At 39.4% G+C, this 20,587-nt stretch overlaps 1 protein-coding gene across 5 annotated transcripts in view; it reads left to right on the top strand.

Moving 5' to 3' along the window:
- Znf438 (zinc finger protein 438) overlaps positions 1-20,587 on the top strand; it is a 128,519-nt gene that overhangs the window by 82,611 nt on the left and 25,321 nt on the right. For 3 of the 5 annotated variants that reach the window (XM_055629308.1, XM_055629305.1, XM_055629306.1), the window contains exons 5-7: positions 615-734; positions 1,336-1,387; positions 14,920-14,987. In XM_055629308.1, coding sequence (XP_055485283.1) covers positions 14,951-14,987 — 37 coding nt within the window. In that variant the 5' untranslated portion in view covers positions 615-734; positions 1,336-1,387; positions 14,920-14,950. The remainder of the gene's footprint in view (positions 1-614; positions 735-1,335; positions 1,388-14,919; positions 14,988-20,587) is intronic. The other 2 variants (XM_055629307.1, XM_055629309.1) reach the window with 2 other exon arrangements.

The raw sequence follows: 20,587 nt of genomic DNA, 5'->3' as shown, positions 1-20,587 counted from the left end.
TTCAATTTCTTTTTTTAGAGGCTTGAAGTTTTTTTTATACAAGTCTTTCACTTCCTTGGTTAGAGTTACACCATGATATTTTATATTTTTTTGTGGCTATTGTAAAGGGTATTGTTTATCTAATTTCTTTTTCACCCCATTTGTCTTTGGTATACAGGAGGGCTACTGATGTTTTTGAGTTAATTTTATATCCAGCCACTTGGCCGAAGTTGTTCGTCAGCTATAGGAGTTCCCTGGTGGAATGTTTGTGGTCAGAGATGTATACTATCACATTATCTGCAAATAGTGATACTTTGACTTTTTCCTTTCCGATTTGTAGTCCCCTAATCTCCTTTATTTGTCTTATTGCTCTAGCTAGGACTTCAAGTACTAGGTTAAAGAGGTATGGAGAGAGTAGACAGCCTTGCCTTGTCCCTGATTTCAGTGGAATTGGTTTAAGTTTCTCTCCATTTAGTTTGATGTTGGCTATTGGCTTACTGTATATTGTTTTTGTTATGTTTAGGTATGGGTCTTGTATCCCTGATTGCTCCAAGATTTTTATCATGAAGGGGTGTTGGATTTTGTCGAAGGCTTTTTCAGCATCTAATAAGATATCGTGTGATTTTTTCTTTCAGTTTGTTTATATGGCGGATTGCATTGATGGATTTTGTATATTGAACCATCCTTGCATCCCTGGAATGAAGCCTACCTGACCTTGGTGGATGATGTGTTTGATGTGTCCTTGGATTCGGTTTGTGAGTATTTTATTGAGTATTTTTGCATCACTATTCATGAGGGAGATTGGTCTGAAATTCTCTTTCTTTGTTGAGTCTGTGTGGTTTAGGTATCGGGGTAACTATGGATTGATGGAATAAGTTTGGAAATTCATTCCTTCTAATTTGGGGAGCAGTTTGAGGAGTATTGGCATTAGCTCTTCTTTGAAAGTCTGGTAGAATTCTGAGCTAAAACCATCTGGCCCTGGGCTTTTTTTTTTTTTTTTTTGGGGGGGGGGGCTTTGATGATTGCTTCTATTCCCTAAGAGGTTATAAGACTGTTTAAACATTTTATCTGACCCTGATGTAGCTTTGTTAAGTGAATCTATCAAGAAAATTTTCCATTTTCTTTATGTTTTCCAGTTGTGTGGAGTACAGACTTTTGAAGTTAGACCTAATGATTCTTTGGAATTCCTCAGGGTCTATTGTTATGTCCCCCTTTTCATTTCTGATTTTGTTAATTTGGATATTGTCTCTCTGCATTTTAGTTAGTCTGGCTAAGGGTTTGTCTGTCTTAATTGATTTTGTCAAAGAACCAGCTCCAGGTTTCATTAATTCTTTATATTATTCTCTTTGTTTTTAGGATATTGATTTCAGCCCTGATTGGATTATTTCCTGCCATCTACTACTCTTGGGTGAATTTGCTTCTTTTTTGTTGTAGAGCTTTTAGGTGTGCTTTTAAATTGCTACTATGCAAACTCTTTGATTTCTTTATGAAGGCACTTAGTGCTGTGAACTTTCCTCTTACTACTGCTTTCATTGTGTCCCACAAGTTTGGGTATGTTTTACCTTCATTTTCATTGAATTCTATAAAGTCTTTAATTTCTTTATTTCTTCCCTAACTCTGTAGTCATTGAGTAGGAAGTTGTTTAGTTTCCATGTGTTAATAGGCTTTCTTTTGTTTCTGTCAATGCTGAGTTCCAGCTTTAATCTATGGTAATCTGATAAGATACAAAGGATTATTTCAATCTTTTGGTATAGGTTGAGACTTACTTGGTTACTGAGTATATGGTCAGTTTTGGAGAAAGTTCCATGAAGTGCTGAGAAAAGGGTATATTCTTTTGTGTTTGCGAGAAATGTTCTGTAGATATCTGTTATGTTCATTTGATTCATGACGTTTGTTAGTTTCATTATTTCTCAGTTTAGTTTCGGTCTCGATGATCTGTCCATTGGTGAGAGTGTGGAAGTCTCCTACTATTAATATGTGACCTTTAATGTGAGATTTAAGTTTTAGTAATGTTATTTCTTTTACAAATGTGGGTACCCTTGCCTTTGAGGCATAGTTGTTCAGAATTGAGATGGCATCTTGGTGTATTTTTCCTTCAATGAGCATAAAGTGTTCTTCCCCATCTCTTTTAATTAATTGTGACTGAAAGCCTATTTTATTAGACACTAGAATGGCTACTCCAGCTTGCTTCTTGGGTATGTTTGCTTGGAAAACCTTTTTGCAGCCCTTTACTCTGAGTTAATATCTATTTTTGTTGCTGAGGTGTGTTTCTTGTATGCAGCTGAACAATGGGTCCTGTTTTTATATTGATTCTGTTAACCTGTGTCTTTTTATTGAGGAGTTGAGGCCATTGATGTTGAGAGATATTAATGACCAGTGGATGTTAATTCCTGTTATTTTGATTTTGGTGGTAGGGTAGAAAGGCAGGGGGAGGGGGAGGGGTGTGCTTCCTTTCTTATGTTTTTGCTGATGTCGAGTTATTTATTACATATGTTTTCCTGGGTGTAATTATCCTTTTTGGGTTGGAGTTTTCCTTCTAGTATATTCTGCAGGGCTAGATTTGTGGTTAGGGAATGTTTAAATTTGTTTTTGTCATGGAATATACTGTTTTCTCCCTCTATGGTGATTACAAGTTTTGCTGGGTATAGTAGTTGGGGCTGGCATCTGTGATCTTAGTGTTCGTATCTACCTAGGCCCTTCTGGCTTTTAGCGTTTCTGGTGAGAAGTTACATTTAATTCTGATAGGCCTGCTTTTATATGTGACTTGATCTTTTTTTCCTTGCAGCTTTTGATATTCTTTCTTTGTTCTGTACATTTAGTGTTTTGATTATCATGTGGTGGGAAGATTTTCTTTTTCTGGTCCAATTTATTTGATGTTCTAAAAGCTTGTATGTGTATAGGCATCTCTTTTATTTTATTTATTTATTCACTTTACATCCCAGTCTCAACCCCCTTCCTCTTCTCCTCCTGCTCCTTCCCTCTCTCTTCCTCCATCCTCCTCCCCTATTCCATCAGATAAGGGGAGCCCCCTCCCCCTTCATCCACCCCAGCTTATCAAGTTGCATCAGGACTGAGCTCATCCTCTACCCCTGTGACCTGGCTAAACAGCCCCACCAGCAGAAAGTGATCAAAAAGCAGCCAACAAAGTTGATGTCAAAGTCAGCCCCTGTTCCCCCTTACTAGGTAACCCATATGAGGACCAAGCTGCCCATCTGCTACATCTGTGTAGTGGGCCTAGGTTCAGGCTATGCATTATCCTTGATTGATGCTTCATTCTCCATAGTCCACCCTCCCGCTCTCTGGTTAGTTGGCTCTCTTAGTGTTCTTGTGGAGCTCCTGTCCCCTCTAGGTCCTTCTATTCTTCCCCTACTCTTCCACAAGACTCCCTGCACTCCACCCAGTGTTTGGTTGTGAATCTCTGCATCTGTTTCCATCAGCTTCTAGGTGGAGCCTCTCAGAGGACAGCTATGTTTGGCTCCTGTCTACAAACATAGCTATCTTTAATAATGTCAAGGGTTGGCTGTCTCCCATGCAGTGGGTCTCATATTGGGCTGAATTGAGAATTCTCAACAGAGGAATCTTGAATTGCTGAAAGCCACTTGAAGAAATGCTCAACATCCTTAGTCATCAAGGAAATGCAAATCAAAACGACCCTGAGATTCCATCTTACACCTGTCAGAATGTCTAAGAACAAAAACAAAGTGACAACACATGCTGGTGAGGATGTGGAGAAAAGGGAACCCTCCTCCATTGTTGGTGGGAGTGCAAACTTATACAAGCACTCTGGAAATCAATCTGGTGCTATCTCATCAATTGGGCACAGCTCTACCTCAAGATCCAAAAGATGCTCCACCCTACAACAAGGATATTTGCTCAGCTATGTTTGTAGCAGCTTTATTCGTAATAGCCAGAATCTGGAAACAACCAAGATGTCCCTCAACCGATAAATGAATGAAGAAACTGTGGTACATTCACACAATGGAATGCTACTCGGCCATTTAAAACAAGGAAATCATGAAATTTGCAGGCAAATGGATAGAACTAGAAAAGAACATCCTGTGTGAGGTAACCCAGAAGCAGAAAGACACACATGGTATGTACTCACTTATATGCAGATTTTAGCTATATAGAACATGATAAACATACTACAATTCATAGACCCAAAAAAGATAATTTACAAATTGATTTTTTTTTTTTTTTTTGCCTTTTTTCTGGAACAGACTTTGAAGCAAGGGCATGTTAGATGAGTACTGTAGCACTGAGTAACATCCCCAGCTGTTTGCTCTTTAACTAGGACAGCTTGAGATAGGAGCAAACATTTGTTACAGTTGAGTATATGGGAAGTACTTTCTTAGTCAGGATTGTTATACTATTATTTTATTATTATTTTGACAGAATTGAACCTCAGGGTACTCAGATTCTCTTAATCTTGAGAAAGCCTGAATTCCATCATTGATTAGAAGTCTGTGCTTTTCAACAGTGAAATAAAGCACACTCATTTCGGATAGGCAGTTGCTTATAAAGTTAGATAGCATGCTACTCATAGGTTTTATTCAACAACAACAAAAAAAAACATTTATCTGCATAGAAATTGGACACCCACATTTTAATACATGTATTTTTGATAAGCCAAAGCTGACAAATCCCACCAGTGAGTGAATGCCCAGTAAATGGAATCCTGTCACCAAACTCAAAAGATCTCTAGTGAGGAGTGCAGCCCAGCTGTAGCTGTCACCTGTGGATTCAGCAGTTGTTGTAGCATCGACTGCAAAGTCTTGAAGGACTGTCAGCTGTTGTATTTTACAGTCACAAGTCACAAGATGACAGCAGAACCAAACATGAAACAAGGTCTCTCAGACAGTCAGACTATGTCTGTAACGTGTAAAGAAAAGCTGGGCACAGTGGTACATGCTTGTGTCCCCATCTCTGATACATGAGGAGAAGGATCCCAGGTTTGAGACCAGCCTAGACTACATAGCAAGCTCCTTCTCAATCAACAAGCTGGAGTGATAGCTCAAAGGTAGACTATGTACCTAACGTACATAAGGCCCATGTTCCATTTCCAGCATGAGGACACACAGCTCTCTCAAAAGTTGCTAGTTGTAAGACACCAAAAGTCTCATTGCCTTTTTTTATATTTTCAGTTTAATATTTTCACATTTCAAGATCTACTGGCCAAATTTATTATGACATTTATTCTGATGACAGCATGTCTGTCTGGTGATGTATGACATGTTTATTCCCTAGGAGATAGTTTTCTGGAAATTCTAATCTAGATGAACAGTTACACTAAATCTCTTGGTCAGTGCCCATACAAACGGAGGGGAGCATGCCACACAAATTCTCAGCATGAGCTAATGTCAGCAGGCTCTGAGGCATGCTGACACAGGAGATTGTGTCTTCTCCTCGGAGGCCCTTTAAATTTACTTGTAGGACACTTGGCATGGCATTGTAACGAAGACAAGCAGCGCCTGCCGTAGACTCCGTCAATAGGAAGGAAATGGAAACTTTTTGTTTCCAGCATCATCAGGTTGGTGACTTCTTCAAGTCACCAGCTTACCTGATTTTGTGCCAAGTAGATTCATCATCTTATTTCTGAACTCTCATTAAATGCTATATAGTAACTAACATTAAAAGCAGTTTTAGATGTGATTTATTAAGTTTATTATATTAACTTTTGCTGTTAACTGATAGTTTCACTGTTGGATTTATTTCTTTTGATAGATTTTTCTATGTAAATATACTTTTCAGTTTTTCAAGTTTTTTTAAAGAGCCAGATTCTGATTTTCACAGATCCTTTTATGCCTTAAAGGAAGCCATGGAGGCTAGTGCCTTGCCATGGTACCCCAAATGCATAGGACTTCCCTTCTGTGAGATTTGAAAACTACAGTCGGGTTTTATGTTATTGTTTAATTCCTCTTCGCCTCTGATATTTTTATGTAATGAACTCTCATCCTACATAAATCATAAGATAATACATTATGATTATCCAGTGTTTTCTTTAGTGTTAGTATGCTAATTGCACAATATATTTATTTTTTAATCAAATTAAATGTAATCCAGCCACAGTTTATGCCTCTCCAGTTTTCCACTGTATATACCAACACATTGGAAGGATAGTTAAACTTATTCTGAAGCTCCTGAAAAGCCGAACAGTCTTGAGTGAAAAGAACAAATGCACTATAGGCACATGTTTTTCCTCCCAGCTCCAAACTACCAGAATAATTGACTCATGAAACTGAAAATGTATTTACCAATACCTAGGCCATATAGCTAGGCTCTTCTCTGACTAGCATGCAACTTAAAAGTAACACATTAATACTAATCTACATTCTGCTGTATGGATGGTTACCTCTGCTCAAGTACCACACGTCTGTTGTCCCATTTTCATGGGCGAATCTCCCACACCTGGCCCTATCCCAGAACCCCTTTTGCCTGAATCCCAGATGTCCCACCTTCTACACTTTCCTATAGGCCATAGGTTTTTTTGTTGTTGTTTTGGACAGGTGTTGCATATATGAGATAGTCTCTCTACAAACAAAGATTTGTACAAAATGTGACTTCAAAATGTGCTGTAACTTCTAGTGATCAAAACAGCTTTTTTGTATTTTCATGATACACAGCAGGCCTGAGGACTGCCAAGAAGCAACCTTGCCTATCCACAGACAGAGTGCTAACTGCACACAGTGGAGGAAGGAGAGTTTATGCAATAAACAGTGTTGGAAACATTGGGCATCCATAAGCAGAAGAATGAAAATAGACTCCTTGTTCTCACCAGTTTAAAAAAAAAAAAACAACTCTCAAAACTGATTGAAAATTTAAAATACAGAAATACTAGAAGAAAACATAAGGTAAATGTTTCAGGACTTTGGAGTGAATAGTAGATTTTTGAATCAGACCCCAAAGTATAGGAAACAATCAAAATCAATTAATTGAATTGCATCAAATAAAAAAAAAGCTTCTGCCAGCAAAGAAAATGTCAGAGTGAAAAGACAATCTGTAAAATGGATTAATATCTTCAAACTGTGCATCCAGCAGTTGGTTATATCCAGAAGAAACTATAAGAGCTAGCAAGTAGACAACCTGATTTAAAATGTGGTATACCTACTGCGTTTGTTCCTCTATGTTGCTGCAAGAAAACACCCTGACCAGAAGCAGCTTATAGAAGAAGATTCTCTTGGCTTACAATTCTAAAGGGATGGTCCATAATAGGGGGAAGAGGTCATGGCAGCAGTCATCTAGAGCAGGAAGCTGAGAGATGACATCTCCAACCACAAACACAAAGCGGAGAAAGTGAAATGGAGTTGGTGTGGGGCTGTAAACCTTCAAAGCCCATCCCGAGAGTCTACTTCCTCCATGTTTCAGAAGTTCCAAAACCTTCTAAACTGTGCCACCAACCAGGGACCAAGTGTTCAAGTATGTGAGCCTATGGGGAACGTTTCTCATTCAAGCCATTATACCTATGGAGACATTTTCTTAAAAAGAAAAATAATAATAAAATGGTGAACAGATTAAGAAAATATGCTTAGCATAATCAAACCACCCAGGGAATGTAAAGGAAACCATGGTCAAATATCACCATATCCCAGTACACATGGCTGCTGTCAATAAAAGACAAACACATGAAAGACAAGGAAATTTTGCTGTTAGTAGGTATGTAAATTAATATGACCATTGTAGAAAACACCGTGAAGGACCTAGAAACTTATAAAGAGACCTGTTATGGAATCCAGTAGCCTATTCCTGGGCATTTAGTCAAAAAATAATAATGCCAGTATGTTGAAGAAACATCTATATTTCTGTGCGTATTGAGCACTGTCATAACAGGCAGAATTAAGAAAGCAGCCTCAGTGTCCATCAGTGTCCATTCATAAAGTGTACATGCACCTCATGAAATTACTGAGCCATCAAAAACAATGCCATCCTGACAGTTGTAGCTATATGGATGGATCCTGATACCACATGAAGGAAAGATTAATACCAACACTCTCACTCACGTGGAGCATAACGTGTTAGTCTCAGAAATTGAAAGAAGAATGGTGGCTACCAGGCATCAGGGAGAGGAGGGGAGAAGAGTGTGAGGGCGGCTGCAGGTACATTGGTGCCGTCCACCCCACAGCGCCTAATGGAAGGATGGCGACTCGTTTCCACACCAACAAGGCAGTGCTGAGGAGGCGTGCTTAGCTGATAGATTTTACAACGTGTGTGTGTATGGGAATGCCACATGCTGCCCACTACTATGCCAGTGTTTTACATACAGAATGAAAGCATGAGCAGCTGAGCACTGCTGAAAATGGCCCTTCTTTTCTAATACGATTGTTCTAAAACACACAGTAACTTATGCTTTCTTCTGATTGCAAAGGTAGCAGCTGTTCATTAGTGCAACAAGTATGTATACACATAAAGTAAATTATCAATTGAGTGTTTTTCTTGTGTATATATGAAAAATGGAACCACAGTGCTCCATACCCAACACTTTTAAACAAAAATATCTTAATCACTTTTTATGCTTAAAATTTGTAAGAAACGGGCTTTAAAAGAGCATGATTGTTTTTAAGCTCCAGTCTCATCGTACAGGATTGTGTGGGTCTGGAGAGAGTGATGTGTGTGCAGCAGTGATGTGGAATGCGTGATGATTCTGAGATGAATTCCTGAAGCAGAAGGCAAGTGTCGCCCTGAGGAGTGAGCCTCTAGGCCTCCAGAAGTGCTGTCACAGCACCTAGCAAGCGCCCCACACCTGCCTTCCCACCTTTTCAGTTTCCAAGACTTTTGTATATGGTTGGAGTCGTGTCTTCCTTAGGACCCAAACTCCCTAGAGAAGCTCTCTGGGCCTAGCATTTCTTTGAGGGACATAGGAGTGCAGGGTTGATTTTTTTTTCTCCCTCTTTCATGCTTGCTGTTTTCTTACTTGTATTGTTTCTGGCAAGGCATCTCCTGCCATCCTTAACACACTGTTCCTCTTTATGTAATAATGTTGTGAACGTTTTGGTTTATGATATGTAAACATGTTTTTGTTAAAAGTCCAAGTAGGGGAATTTAGTTTGTCCACACCTGTTAAGTGTCTCATGCAGAGCATGGTCTTTTCCAGTTGATTCTGAGGACTTTGAGGGGTATAAAAATGATAGCCCAGAGGAAGAAGAAGTGGCTACTTAGAGGAGGACTGCTTGCTGCTGCATTTGCTGTTTGCTGATTTGCTGGATAGCTGGACTTTTGGATTTCTGGACAACTGATACTGATATTGCTCCCAAAAGAATCCTATGACCATACCCAGCAGGAAGTAGCAGAAAACTTTATCCCCTGTCCCCACTAACCTTTCCCTCCTACCCGGTGTTGAGGGTTTGGAAGGGAGGTAGAACCATTTAGGTAAGGTAGAAGAACAGTAAATAAAGTAGGTTTGTTAAAAAAATAATAATAATAATTAAGGTCAACAGGTGGCACCCAATGTGACTTAGGCACAATGGGTAACTTCGCTCCTAATGTAGTGAAGGAGTTGTCAGATTTTGATGGATTGGCAATGTTGTTTAAAGAGCTTGGCAAAATAGAGGCTACAGCCCCTGGTGGTCTCCTGTCTTGCTCCCGGAGGGGGTTTTCTTTGGAGTCTTTATATATTCCATGTGGAAAAGGTTGGGAAGAAAGTTGAAAACTTAGAAGGTTCACTCAATACTCCTGTGTTAGAAAGGATTGCAAAGCTGCCTATGCACCTAGAGACTTTGTGAATAGAGGTTGAAGTGCTTGAGAAGCAAAAAGTGCCAGTGGAAGGAGAACAGAAGGGTTCAGGCCTGGGGCCTGAGAGCAGAAATTTCCTGAAGGTTGGAAAGAGGAAAGCAAATGAGGCTGGAAGGCAGATTGCTGCCCTGCCCCGCTCCACGCACTTTTGCTGCCAGGTCCCCAGAGCACCTGCATGAGGCAGGAGGCCTGGAAGAACATGAGGCAGCACAGGAAAATGGGTTACTGTGAGCAAGTGCATTCCCAGAGGAGTCCTTTGGGGGGTACACAGCACCATAAGCTTTCCCAGTCTGTGCAGCATATGCCTGCTTCTGATGATGGTGAGACTTATGAAGAGAGGACATAGTGTCCAGTAGAAATGCTAGATCGAAAGCATTTTAAAGAGTCCATTGTAAAGTCTAGAATCCATTCATGTTTCATTAAGCAAATGTTAAGCAACTGGGACTCCCAAAATAAATTTATCCCCCAGGATTGGAAGGGTTGGTGTCAGCTGTGGTAGAAGCTGATTAGCAGTTATAATGGTTATTGGGGTGGAGAAAGGAAGCCACGAAAATAGAAAATATAACACGGGGTATAAATGTTGTTAAAGATAAACTGCTTGGTGAAGGGCATTACAATGGCTTACGAGAACAAATCCAATCTGAGGATATAGTAATTGAACAATGTCGTGTTCCAGCCTTAAGAGTGTGTAATATGGTTTAGGAGCCAGGTAAAACAACCACCTCATTCACTAAGGTAATTCAAGGCCCTGGAGAAGCCTTCACCAACTTATTACAGAGATTGAGTTCAGCAGTAAATAGAGCTGAATGATACCAGACAAGTGTTGATACCAAACTTGTGTTTGAGAATGCAAATACTGAATGTTAAGAGAGCCCTTTGGCTATTAAAAGCAAGAAGAGCACCAATAAATGAATGGATAAGAGAGACAACTGATACTGCCTCTCAGGAGCATCATGCCAGTATCATAGGACAAGCTACAGCCAGAGGTCTTAGTTATCCAAATACCCGGAGCTTTAATTGTGGTGAATTTGGCCATTTACAAAGAAACTATAAGGTTAAATCCCTTAGAGCACAAAATAAGAAGTGCATTAACTATGAGGAATACGGTACATTTACTCATCGAAGGGAATAAACAGATTCTGGCTACAACAGAATGCAAAGGCTCCCAGGGTTTTGTAGCCACTATGGCAAGGGAAAGCATTGGTCTAGGGATTGCAGGTCCAAGAGGGATATACACGGTAACCTCTTGCCATCAGGAAATAAACAGAGGGGCCTGTCCGCTCAAGGTCCCTCAGTAAACAATATGAGCAACAAGCAGTCCTCCTTTGTACAGCCAGGGGGTAACAGGTAGGCAGGAAAACCAAAACTAAGGATTTCAGAGTTGATACACCTACTGAAGGAAACGCAGCTTTGAATCTGGCTACAGATAAACCTCTTTTTTTAAATTTATTACAATTTATTCACTTTGTATCACAGCTATAGCCCTCTCCTGCCTTTCCTTCCAATCCCTCCCTCCCTCCCTTTTCTCTTTCCATGCCCTCACCCAGTCCACTGATAGGGGAGGTCCTCCTCCTCTTCCATCTGATTCTAGTCTATCAGGTCTCATCAGGACTGGCTGCACTGTGTTCCTCTGTGGCCTGGTAAGGCTGCTCCCCACTCAGGGGGGAAGTGATCAAAGAGCCAGCCACTGAGTTCATATTAAAGACAGTCCCTGTTCCCCTTATGAGGGAAACCCCTGGGAAACTGAGCTGCCATGGGCTACATCTGTACAGGTTTCTAGGTTATCTCCATGCATGGCCCTTGGTTGGAGTATCAGTCTCAGAAAAGATTCCTGGGCCCAGATTTTTTGGTTCTGTTGCCCCTTTTTTGGAGTTCCTGTCCCCTCCAGGTCCTTCACCCTATTCCCAAGAGTTGAATGTTACAAACCACTAGTGTTTATGGTACTTTGCTTGAGGGACAGTAGGGATGGTCTTGGGAAGAAGTGGATTAACTTCTCAAGGATTTATTGTACATCCAGATATTGTAGATAGGGATTTCAAGGAAGAAACTAAAATCACTGTCCATGCATAGAACATCAATGGTATTGAGTTTCCAAATTTATAAGAGGGGCCTCTCCTGAAATACCAACAGCCTTGCTCATAAAGTGGCTGTCAAATAGACCTGGGTGGCAAGAGCAGTGGCCGATAACAGAAGAAAAGTTTCAGGCCCCTGAACAACTGGTACAAGAGCAGCTGGAGGCTCAACAGATAGAATGGAATTCTATCTGATAGATGTGTATAGATCTGTATAGATTCTATACAGATAGATGGAATTTCCCTGTGTTTGTTGTAAAAAAGAAATCAGGAAAATGGAGGATGATAATGGATTTAAGAGCAGTGAATAGAGTCATTGAACCAATGGGTCCTTTACAGCCTGGAATTCCTTTTCCTCCTTTGTCACCTAGATCCTGGCCTAGAATAACAATTGATTTAAAGGGTTGCTTTTTCCCAGCACCCTTGCATGAGCGGGATAGGGAAAGGTTTGCTTTCTCAGTACCTGCTCTGATCAGTAGTCTTCCAATAAAGAGATAACACTGGAGGGGGTTATAGCAGGGCATGTTAAATAGTCCAACTTTCAATATTTTGTTTTATAACCATTAGAAACAATTCACAAGCAATTTCTTCAATCTATCACTTATCATTACATGGATGGTAATTTGTTGGCTCATTGTAATGCAGATACCCATGCAAGGAAGATGGAAATGGCAGGTTATAAACCAAACAAAATAAGCAAGGTGATCAAAAGCCAATATTCTTCAGTTCAAAAATCAGAACTGTATGCTATCCTTATGTTATTATTGGATTTCCTGAATCTCTTAATATAATTACCAACTGTCAATATGCAGAAAGAGTTGTTTTGCATTTAATAAACTGCTATTTATTTCTGATAACTCACAAATGACTTTGTTATTTATGTGATTGCAACAGGCCATCAGAAGTCGAAACTATCCATTATATATTACTCATATTCAGGGTCATACAGTTTTGCCAGGTCCATTGGTACAAGCAAATGAGGAAATTGATCCTCTGGAACTGGAATGACCATCAGTTGAGCAGCTACATGGGGAATGGGAATCCAGCCAAATCTTCTGGGAGGCTAGACAGTGCTCTAACCCTCTGAGCCATCTCCCCAGCCCCGTTGGGATAATTTTTATGAACTGATTTCTTTTGTCTTTGAAAGATTCCATTATCTATTTTGTCCTTATTTTTTGTTGTTTATATAAAAGGGCAAATTTGGTCTCTGCTACTCTGTCTTAATAAAAAGTGAAAATTGTTCATTTAAGTTGTACCCAATTGTCTTTTTTTTTTAAATGTGGAAAGTTTCATCAGTCTTGACCTTAATTGTTTTTGTTGTTGATATTACTTAGAAAAATACCTATGCTTGTAAAAATACTGTTTTTTTGTTTTTTGGTTTTTGTTTTTTTTTTTTTTTTAAGGATCTTAATTGTCTTTTGTTGTTGTTGTTGTTTAAACACATATTCCATGTCAGTATTCCACATCCTCAAAATAAGTTTTTGGCCCATGTGGTAGTACATGCCTTTAATTCAAGCACTCAGAAGACAGAAACACATTTCTCTGTGAGTTCAAGGCTACTCTCTCTACATGGTAAGTTCCAGACCAGCCATCGCTACATAGTAAGACCCTGTCTCAAAGTAACATAAATAATTTTTTACATTTCAGCTGTTTTTCCATACAAGCTGTCATGTAGGCCAGGCTGGCTTTGAGTTCTTTATCCCCTGCTTCCAGTCCTCAGTGCTAGGATTTAAAGGCATGAACTATCATGCCTTGCTTTGAAAGTAATGTTTGAGCTGCATGTATAGCTGAACTTGTTGCTCATACTTTGGAGACTGAGGAAGGAGTATTACTGTGAGTTCCAGGCCAGGCTGGGCTACAGAGTAAGAAACTGACTCAAATAAATTAATTGATTTACTGTAATGAATTAAAGCTGTATCTATACAGAACATGTAGTGACTTTTTAAATTTTTAATTATTTCCTAAGTAGGCAGAGTGACCAACCTTTTGATATGTGACAGGACTCTTTCATCTACAAATGTGCCTGACTACATTTATGGCTCTTTGGGAGGCATGCAGCCCCTGGGCCTCGAGTTGGATACTCCCACATCCAGGGTGTATTTATACATACACATTTTCTTTGTATAGCATTTATATTGAACTGAAGTATTGGAGTACTCTAGAAGTGATTTAAAATATACAGGAGAATGTGTATGGCTTATATGCAGCTAGCACACTAGAGGGTCTTCATTTCTGATCTCAGGGATCCCGGTACCAAGTCCCACGAATACTAAGGACTAGCTGTTACTGGTTAAAGGAAAAGTTGGAAACTTGCTAACCTAAAAGGACACATTTGTAATTCCATGACCAAGCACAGTGCACACACATGTGGGTATTTCCACCATGAGCTTTTCTCTAAGACGAGCATATTGGCATCTGCCTTTTAGTGTGATTGTGCCCGAATTTCTCAAGCTCCTTCACAGGCTTCGTACTCATGTTACAAGATGTAACTATTAAGACTGTGTTCTACCAAGTGACTGTTTTAGAGTTGTGTTACCCTTCGAGCTTATGATTTATATTTTAATGTTTGTTCTAGTATTGTAATTTCAGTATTTATAATTTATTTTGGTAATTATTTTTAAACAAGATACATTAAATACAGTTATCAGGCAGGACATTTTTAGAGACTCTTCGCTTTGCTTACTTCTGTATGACTGGGAAGGCAAAGCTGTAAGTAGGCCCTAACAGTGTCCAGTCCAGTACATTTGGCAAAATCTTTTTTGTTTGTTTGTTTGTTTGTTTGTTTGTTTGTTTGTTTTTGGGAGGGGGTTGAGACACTTTCTCTGTGTAGCCTTGGCTGTCCTGGACTTGCTTTGTAGACCAGTCTGGCCTTGAACTCAAAGAGATCTGACTGCCTCTGCCTCCGTGAGTGCTTGGGATTACAGCGTGCACCACCACACCCAGCCATTTAGCAAAATCTTATCCACAGAAATATAAACAGAAAGTACATGCAACAGTTATTAATAGCTTAACTATTTTTTACCATTCATTTAGTTACAAACAGGGACACATTTTTAAGAAGCCCTTATAATCCATATTTTACTGTGTATTAACAAAATATCTCAACTACTTTATAATTGTTCTTTGTGCTTGAATATTTTAGGAAAGTTACCGTTGAAGTCATCTACATCATAATGCAGAATTCTTCATTGGTACCAGCAAAAGATCAAGGTAAGACTATCCGTGCTGCAGAAGATAGCACTGTCCACGTTGAAATAAAGCAGTTTTTCTTGATAAATGTAATGCCTCCACCCGCCAATCATAATGTGTCCTGTTTCCTAGAATTAAAAGCTAAACCTCCAGTCACATCTAAAAGTTTATTGCCTTTGATAAATGAATGTAGTGGTTATGGATTCCCAGGTTGTCAGGACATTGTAAGGATCTGTCTCCTAGACTGGAAGGCTCCAAGAGCAGGCCAGCTCATTCCATGCAGAACTGCGAGGCCAGGTTGGCACTGCCAGTTAGCTGGAGGTGAGAGGTGTCAGTGGGATTATGGACATGCCTTCACGGGCATAGTGACCCAGGTATCTTAATAAGTTTACATTCATGTCTCATTCGTGTTTATAATCACACACACATAAGGAGAGCAATAATGTTTGCATGTATATTTTACCTGTTTTTTTCTTATGCCATTTAAAATGAAATCTTTAAAAAAATTAATTTTCTTTCATGAAACCTATAAAAATATACCATAATTTTTAAATTTATTTTTTATCTTTGATATTATAAAATAATTACATCATTTTCCCTTCCTGCCAAACTCTCCAATATACTCCTTCTTGATCTCTTTGAAGTTCATGGCCTCTTTTTTCGTTAATTGTCATGACATTCCTAAATATAACCTTCTCAGTCTGTATTTCGTTTGTATGTATGAGCTGAGGGCTGACCATTTAGTATTGGATAATTGGTCTGCTCTTCCTTGGGGAAGACTTTCTCCCACTTTCAGCATTCCTTAGTTGACTGCAGTTCTTTATCTACAGTTGACACCTGTGGTCTTTCCCTCACCCACTTTGCCATGTCTGTTGTCCCTTTTTATCTCATGTTTAGGCAGTCATGGTGGTGAGATGTTATGGTGTAACTTCTGCCAGTCACTAGGATATAATCTCATAGCAGACTTCCTCCTCCTCTGGTAGTTGTGATCTTTCTACTCCTCTTGTACAATGCTTTTCAATTCTTCTAATACAGTTTATTTGTTCATTCATTCATTCATTCATTCATTCATTCACTTTATACCCTCATCTTAGCCCCTTCCCTTCTATCCTCCCGGACCCACCTTCCCTCTCTCTTCCCTCATCCTCCCTCCCATGTTCCTCAGAAAAGGGGAGTCCAGCTCATCAAGTCTCATCAGTAGTGAGCACATCCTCCTCCCCTATGGCCTGGCAAGGCAGCTCCGCCAGGGGGGAATGATTAGAAAGTAGACAACAGAGTTCATGTCAGAGTCAGCCCTGCCTCCCCTTACTAGGGAACCCACATGAAGCCTGAGCTGCCCATCTGCTACATCTGTGTAGGGGTCTTTGATCCAGTCCATGCATGGTTCTTGGTTGGTGCTTCAGCCTCAGCAAGCTCCTCTGGACCCTTCTTGTGGAGCACCTGTCACCTCCAGATCCTTCCAATCTCTCTCCCCTTTTCCATAAGACTCCCTACACTTCACCCAATGTTTGGCTATGAGTCTCTGCATCTATTTGGGTCCACTGTTGGGCGTAGCCTCTCAGAGGACAGCTATGCTAGGCTACAATTCTTTTATAATGTTCTCTTAATCCTTAGGTGCAGGAATGTTTTGTAGATGTATCCATTGAAACTGGTCTCCACAATTCTTGCATTTTGATTGGTTGTAGTTTTGTGGAGTGGGTTTTGTCTGTCTGAAGTTTTTTTTGGTAAGGAATGGAGACTACACTCATCTGTGGGTATTAAGACAACTGGTTAGATTGTTGCTAGGGATCATACCGGCTTAGTAAAGTGTAGGTTCTCTTCTCTGAGTAGTTCACTAGTTTCCCTCTTGCTGAGCAGCTCTTGTCTAATTTGAGAGCTGCTGGTTACTACCAGCCTATGTGTGCCACGATAACCATGAAGTTGTCATGATGCTGGACATTGCTGTGTTCATAAGTGTCATGGCCATGTAGGACTGATGGTGGCCTCCCTCCTTTGGATGCTTGCATGGGGCTTTCTGGTAGCTTGAAAGCTCATCTTCAGGAAGAGGCATTCAGGCCAGTTCCAGCTCAGATGTCTCTGGGCATCTGAACTGTGTGGTGGAATTTCCTTCCACCTCTGGGGGTAGCAAACCAAGAGCAATAGAAACAGGCTGTATGTTTGAGGAGTCTCTTGGACAGCCCTGGCTAACTCAAAAGAAGTGCATCTCACATATTAGGGTTTTTGTTGGGTGGTGTTTGGTTCTTGGAGGAAACATTATCAGCCTGATGAGTAAGGTTCATTGAAACTTTGTATGCATATTTATACAAAGAATTGCATGTATTATAGGGTTTTTAAAGTAAATAGTTAATAGTATGATTCCTTGTGACCTCCTCAAACATACTTACTGTTTTTCTGAGTATTAAGATGAACATGTGATTTTTGTCTTTAAGTACATTTCCCTATTTAGTTTTGTTACATTTATGAACTAGCATATCTCTGCATTTTATAGATAAAGCCACCTTAGTCATGGTATATGATTTTTTTATATATGCCTGTATTTTGTTTGTATTTATCGAACATTTTTGAGACTGTTTACCATTGCCATTGTCATTTTCATTTCTTGTTGTGTCTTTACCTGGTTTAAGCATTACCATGATACTGGCTCTGTAGAAAGAGATTGGGACTACTCTTGATTCTGTATTTTTGTATGTTTGTTTTGTTTTGCTTGTTCATTTGCTTTTTTTTTTTTTTTAATATTTTAAGAAGTACTGGGTGGGTGGGTAGTAGCGGCACACGCCTTTAATGCCAGCATGCCAGTAAGGAGGCAAAAGCAGGTAGATGTCTGTGAGTTTGATGCCAGCCTGGTCTACAGAGTGAGTTCTAGGACAGCCAGGGCTACACAGAGAAAGCCTGTCTCAAAAAGTAAAAAAAAAAAAAAAAAAAAAAAAAATGGAAGAAGGGAGGGGGGTGTGATAGAGGGACTGGCTGTAGGTCCTCCTTGAAAATCTGATCTGGTCGATTCTGCTGGGAATCTGTCTAGCCTTGACTTACGTAGCTGGAGGCTTTTAAATATTATTTTAATCTCCTCATTAGTTATGTGTCTGCTTAGATTGTGATTTCTTGGTTTAATTTTGGTGGTTTGGCTGGATATAGAAATTTATTTCTTTTAGATTTTTCATCTACTGGAGTACAGGTTTTTAAAGTATTCTCTTACAATATTCTGAATTTCCTTGGTGTCTGCTGTAATGCTTTTCTGTTCCCTTCTGATTCTGTGTCTTTATTTTGGTTAGTTGGACCAAATGTCTGCTAATCTTGTTTATCTTTGCAAAGAACCAGATCCGAAATTCATTCATCGATTCTTTGCATTGTTTTCTTGTTTCAATTTTATTAATTTCTGCTCTGCTTTTTATTGTTTCATGCTCTCCACTAGGTTTGGATTTTTTTCAAAATTTTGACTTGTATCATCAAGCCATTTTTTGTGCTTTTTCATTTTGTTTGTTGTTTTGTTTTGTTTTAATGTAGGCACTTAGAGCTACAAATACCCTTATCGGACTGTTTTCAATGGTTTTGTTGTGTTGTGTTTTCATTTTCACTTAGTTCCAGGAAAAATTTTATTTCTTTCTTGATTTCCTTGACCCATTCATCATTCAGTAATGAACTGTTTAATCTCTAAGAGTTTGTGTATTTACTAGAGATGTTTTTGCTCTCCAGTTCGCTCTTCCCAAGGCACATGATTCTACCAGGGTCCACCCACAGAACACTAATGGCCATAAGGGCCAGACCTAGCCCCTTGAAATGCAGGTTGTCAAGCTCTGTCCTACAGAGTAAAAAGCCCAAAATCGAGCCACAAAATTCCACCAATCCCTGTGCTTGCCCCAAGAGAAGGCCACAAAATCTCACCAATTCCAGGCCACCCAGGAAACCCTATACAAGCCTACCTCTAGCTCAGTTCTTTGCTGCTTTTCTACCAAGCAGAGGCTCTTGTGTCTTTCCTGATAAATCTCTTGTGTGAGGTTTGTTGTGCAGTGTGACTCTGTGGTATTGCTTGACTCAGAACTCCTAGGAGACCGCCCCATCCCCACCCCCAGAGCTGTAGTGCCAGCAGAGTTCAAGTTTTCTTACTTTGTCTTCAGATGGGGTAGAACCAAGTTGTTTCAGTCTTTTTGATTTTTTAAAAATGTATTTTGTGCTCTAGGATGTGGTCTGTTTTAGAAAAGATTTTGTGTACTACTGAGCAAAATGTGGATTCTTTGGATTTTGGGTGGAATGTTTCATAGATATCTCTTAGGTCCATTTAATGCATGATGTCTAATAATTCTTTCTCTATTTTTGGTCCAGATAACCTATCTATTAGAAAATTGAAATCACCTAGTGTAATGAGCTGATGTTAATCTGTGTCTTTAAATTCAGTAGTAATTTTTTTTTTTTTAGTTTTTTGGAGACAGTTTGTCCATGTTGCCCTGGCTGTCTTAGACTCACTTATAGGCCAGGCTGGCCTTGAACTCAGAGATCCACCTGCCTCTGATTCCTTGAGTGCTGGGATGTGCCACCACAACTGGCTAGTAGTTCATTTTAAATGAAATTAGTACCACAGTTTGGTGTATATATATTTAAGATAATAACATCTCATTGGTTAACTCCTCCATTGATTAGAATGAATTGATCCGCTTTATCTTCTCTGAAAAGTTTTAGTTTGAAGACTATTTTGTCAGATATTTGGATAGTGGTGCCTGCTTCCAGCCTGTCCACGTGAGATTGGAGTACTTGTGTCCATTTTTTACTGTAAAGCTGTAACTATCTTTAAAGCTATGTTTCTTGTAGATAACAGATAGATGGATTTTCTTGATCCCTTCAATCAGCCTGTGACTTTTGAGTGGAAAATTCATGTCATTGATATTAAAGTTGTTGAAAGATGTGTGTTAATTGTCTTCTTCATGTTGATGATTTTTGGTAGTCTTGTTTGTATTCTCATTGGTATTTTGTGTTTTACTAGTTATGGCTTTATATTTCTTTTCACTGTCCCTTGACATTCTCCTTAGTTCAAAATATTTCTTTTGTATTTTCTTTAGGTTCAGTTTGTTGAATAAAAAATTTCATTTATTTATATTATCCAAAGTTTTATGTTGTCCAAAGTTTTTCTTTCTCCTTCAATTATCGCAGATAGTTTTGGTGGGTTTATTAGGCTGGTAGTCCTGGTCTTTTAGGACTTGTAATGCATTGCCCCAGGGTCTTCTGGCTTCCCAAGTTTCCATTAAGAAATCCGCTGTTTGTCTGGTGGGCTTTCCTCTATATGTGACATACTTTTGTTGTTGTTGTTTGTTTGTTTGTTTCTTTGTTGGAGCTTTCAATACACTTTCATGTATATTTAGTGTTTTAGCTATGATACACCATGGGATTTTCTTCTCTTCTTTATTTTGGTGTTCTGTGCTTCCTCTATCTGTTTTGTTATGCTTTCCTTAGTTTGGGGATGTTTTCTTTTGTGATCTTGTTGATGATCTGGTCCATACCATTGACTTGAGATTCTTTTACCTCATCTGTGCCTATAATTTGAAAGTTTTTCCCCCTGCTTTCCCACATCTTCTGTATGTTTGTCTTTGTGTGTGTGTGTGTGTGTGTGTGTGTGTGTGTGTGTGTGTGTGTGT

Source organism: Psammomys obesus, unplaced genomic scaffold, assembly GCF_907164565.1.
Source record: "Psammomys obesus unplaced genomic scaffold, mPsaObe1.curated_primary_1811, whole genome shotgun sequence".
In the NCBI taxonomy this organism is placed as follows: Eukaryota; Metazoa; Chordata; class Mammalia; order Rodentia; family Muridae; genus Psammomys; species Psammomys obesus.
This window is presented reverse-complemented; position numbering and strand designations above follow the sequence as displayed.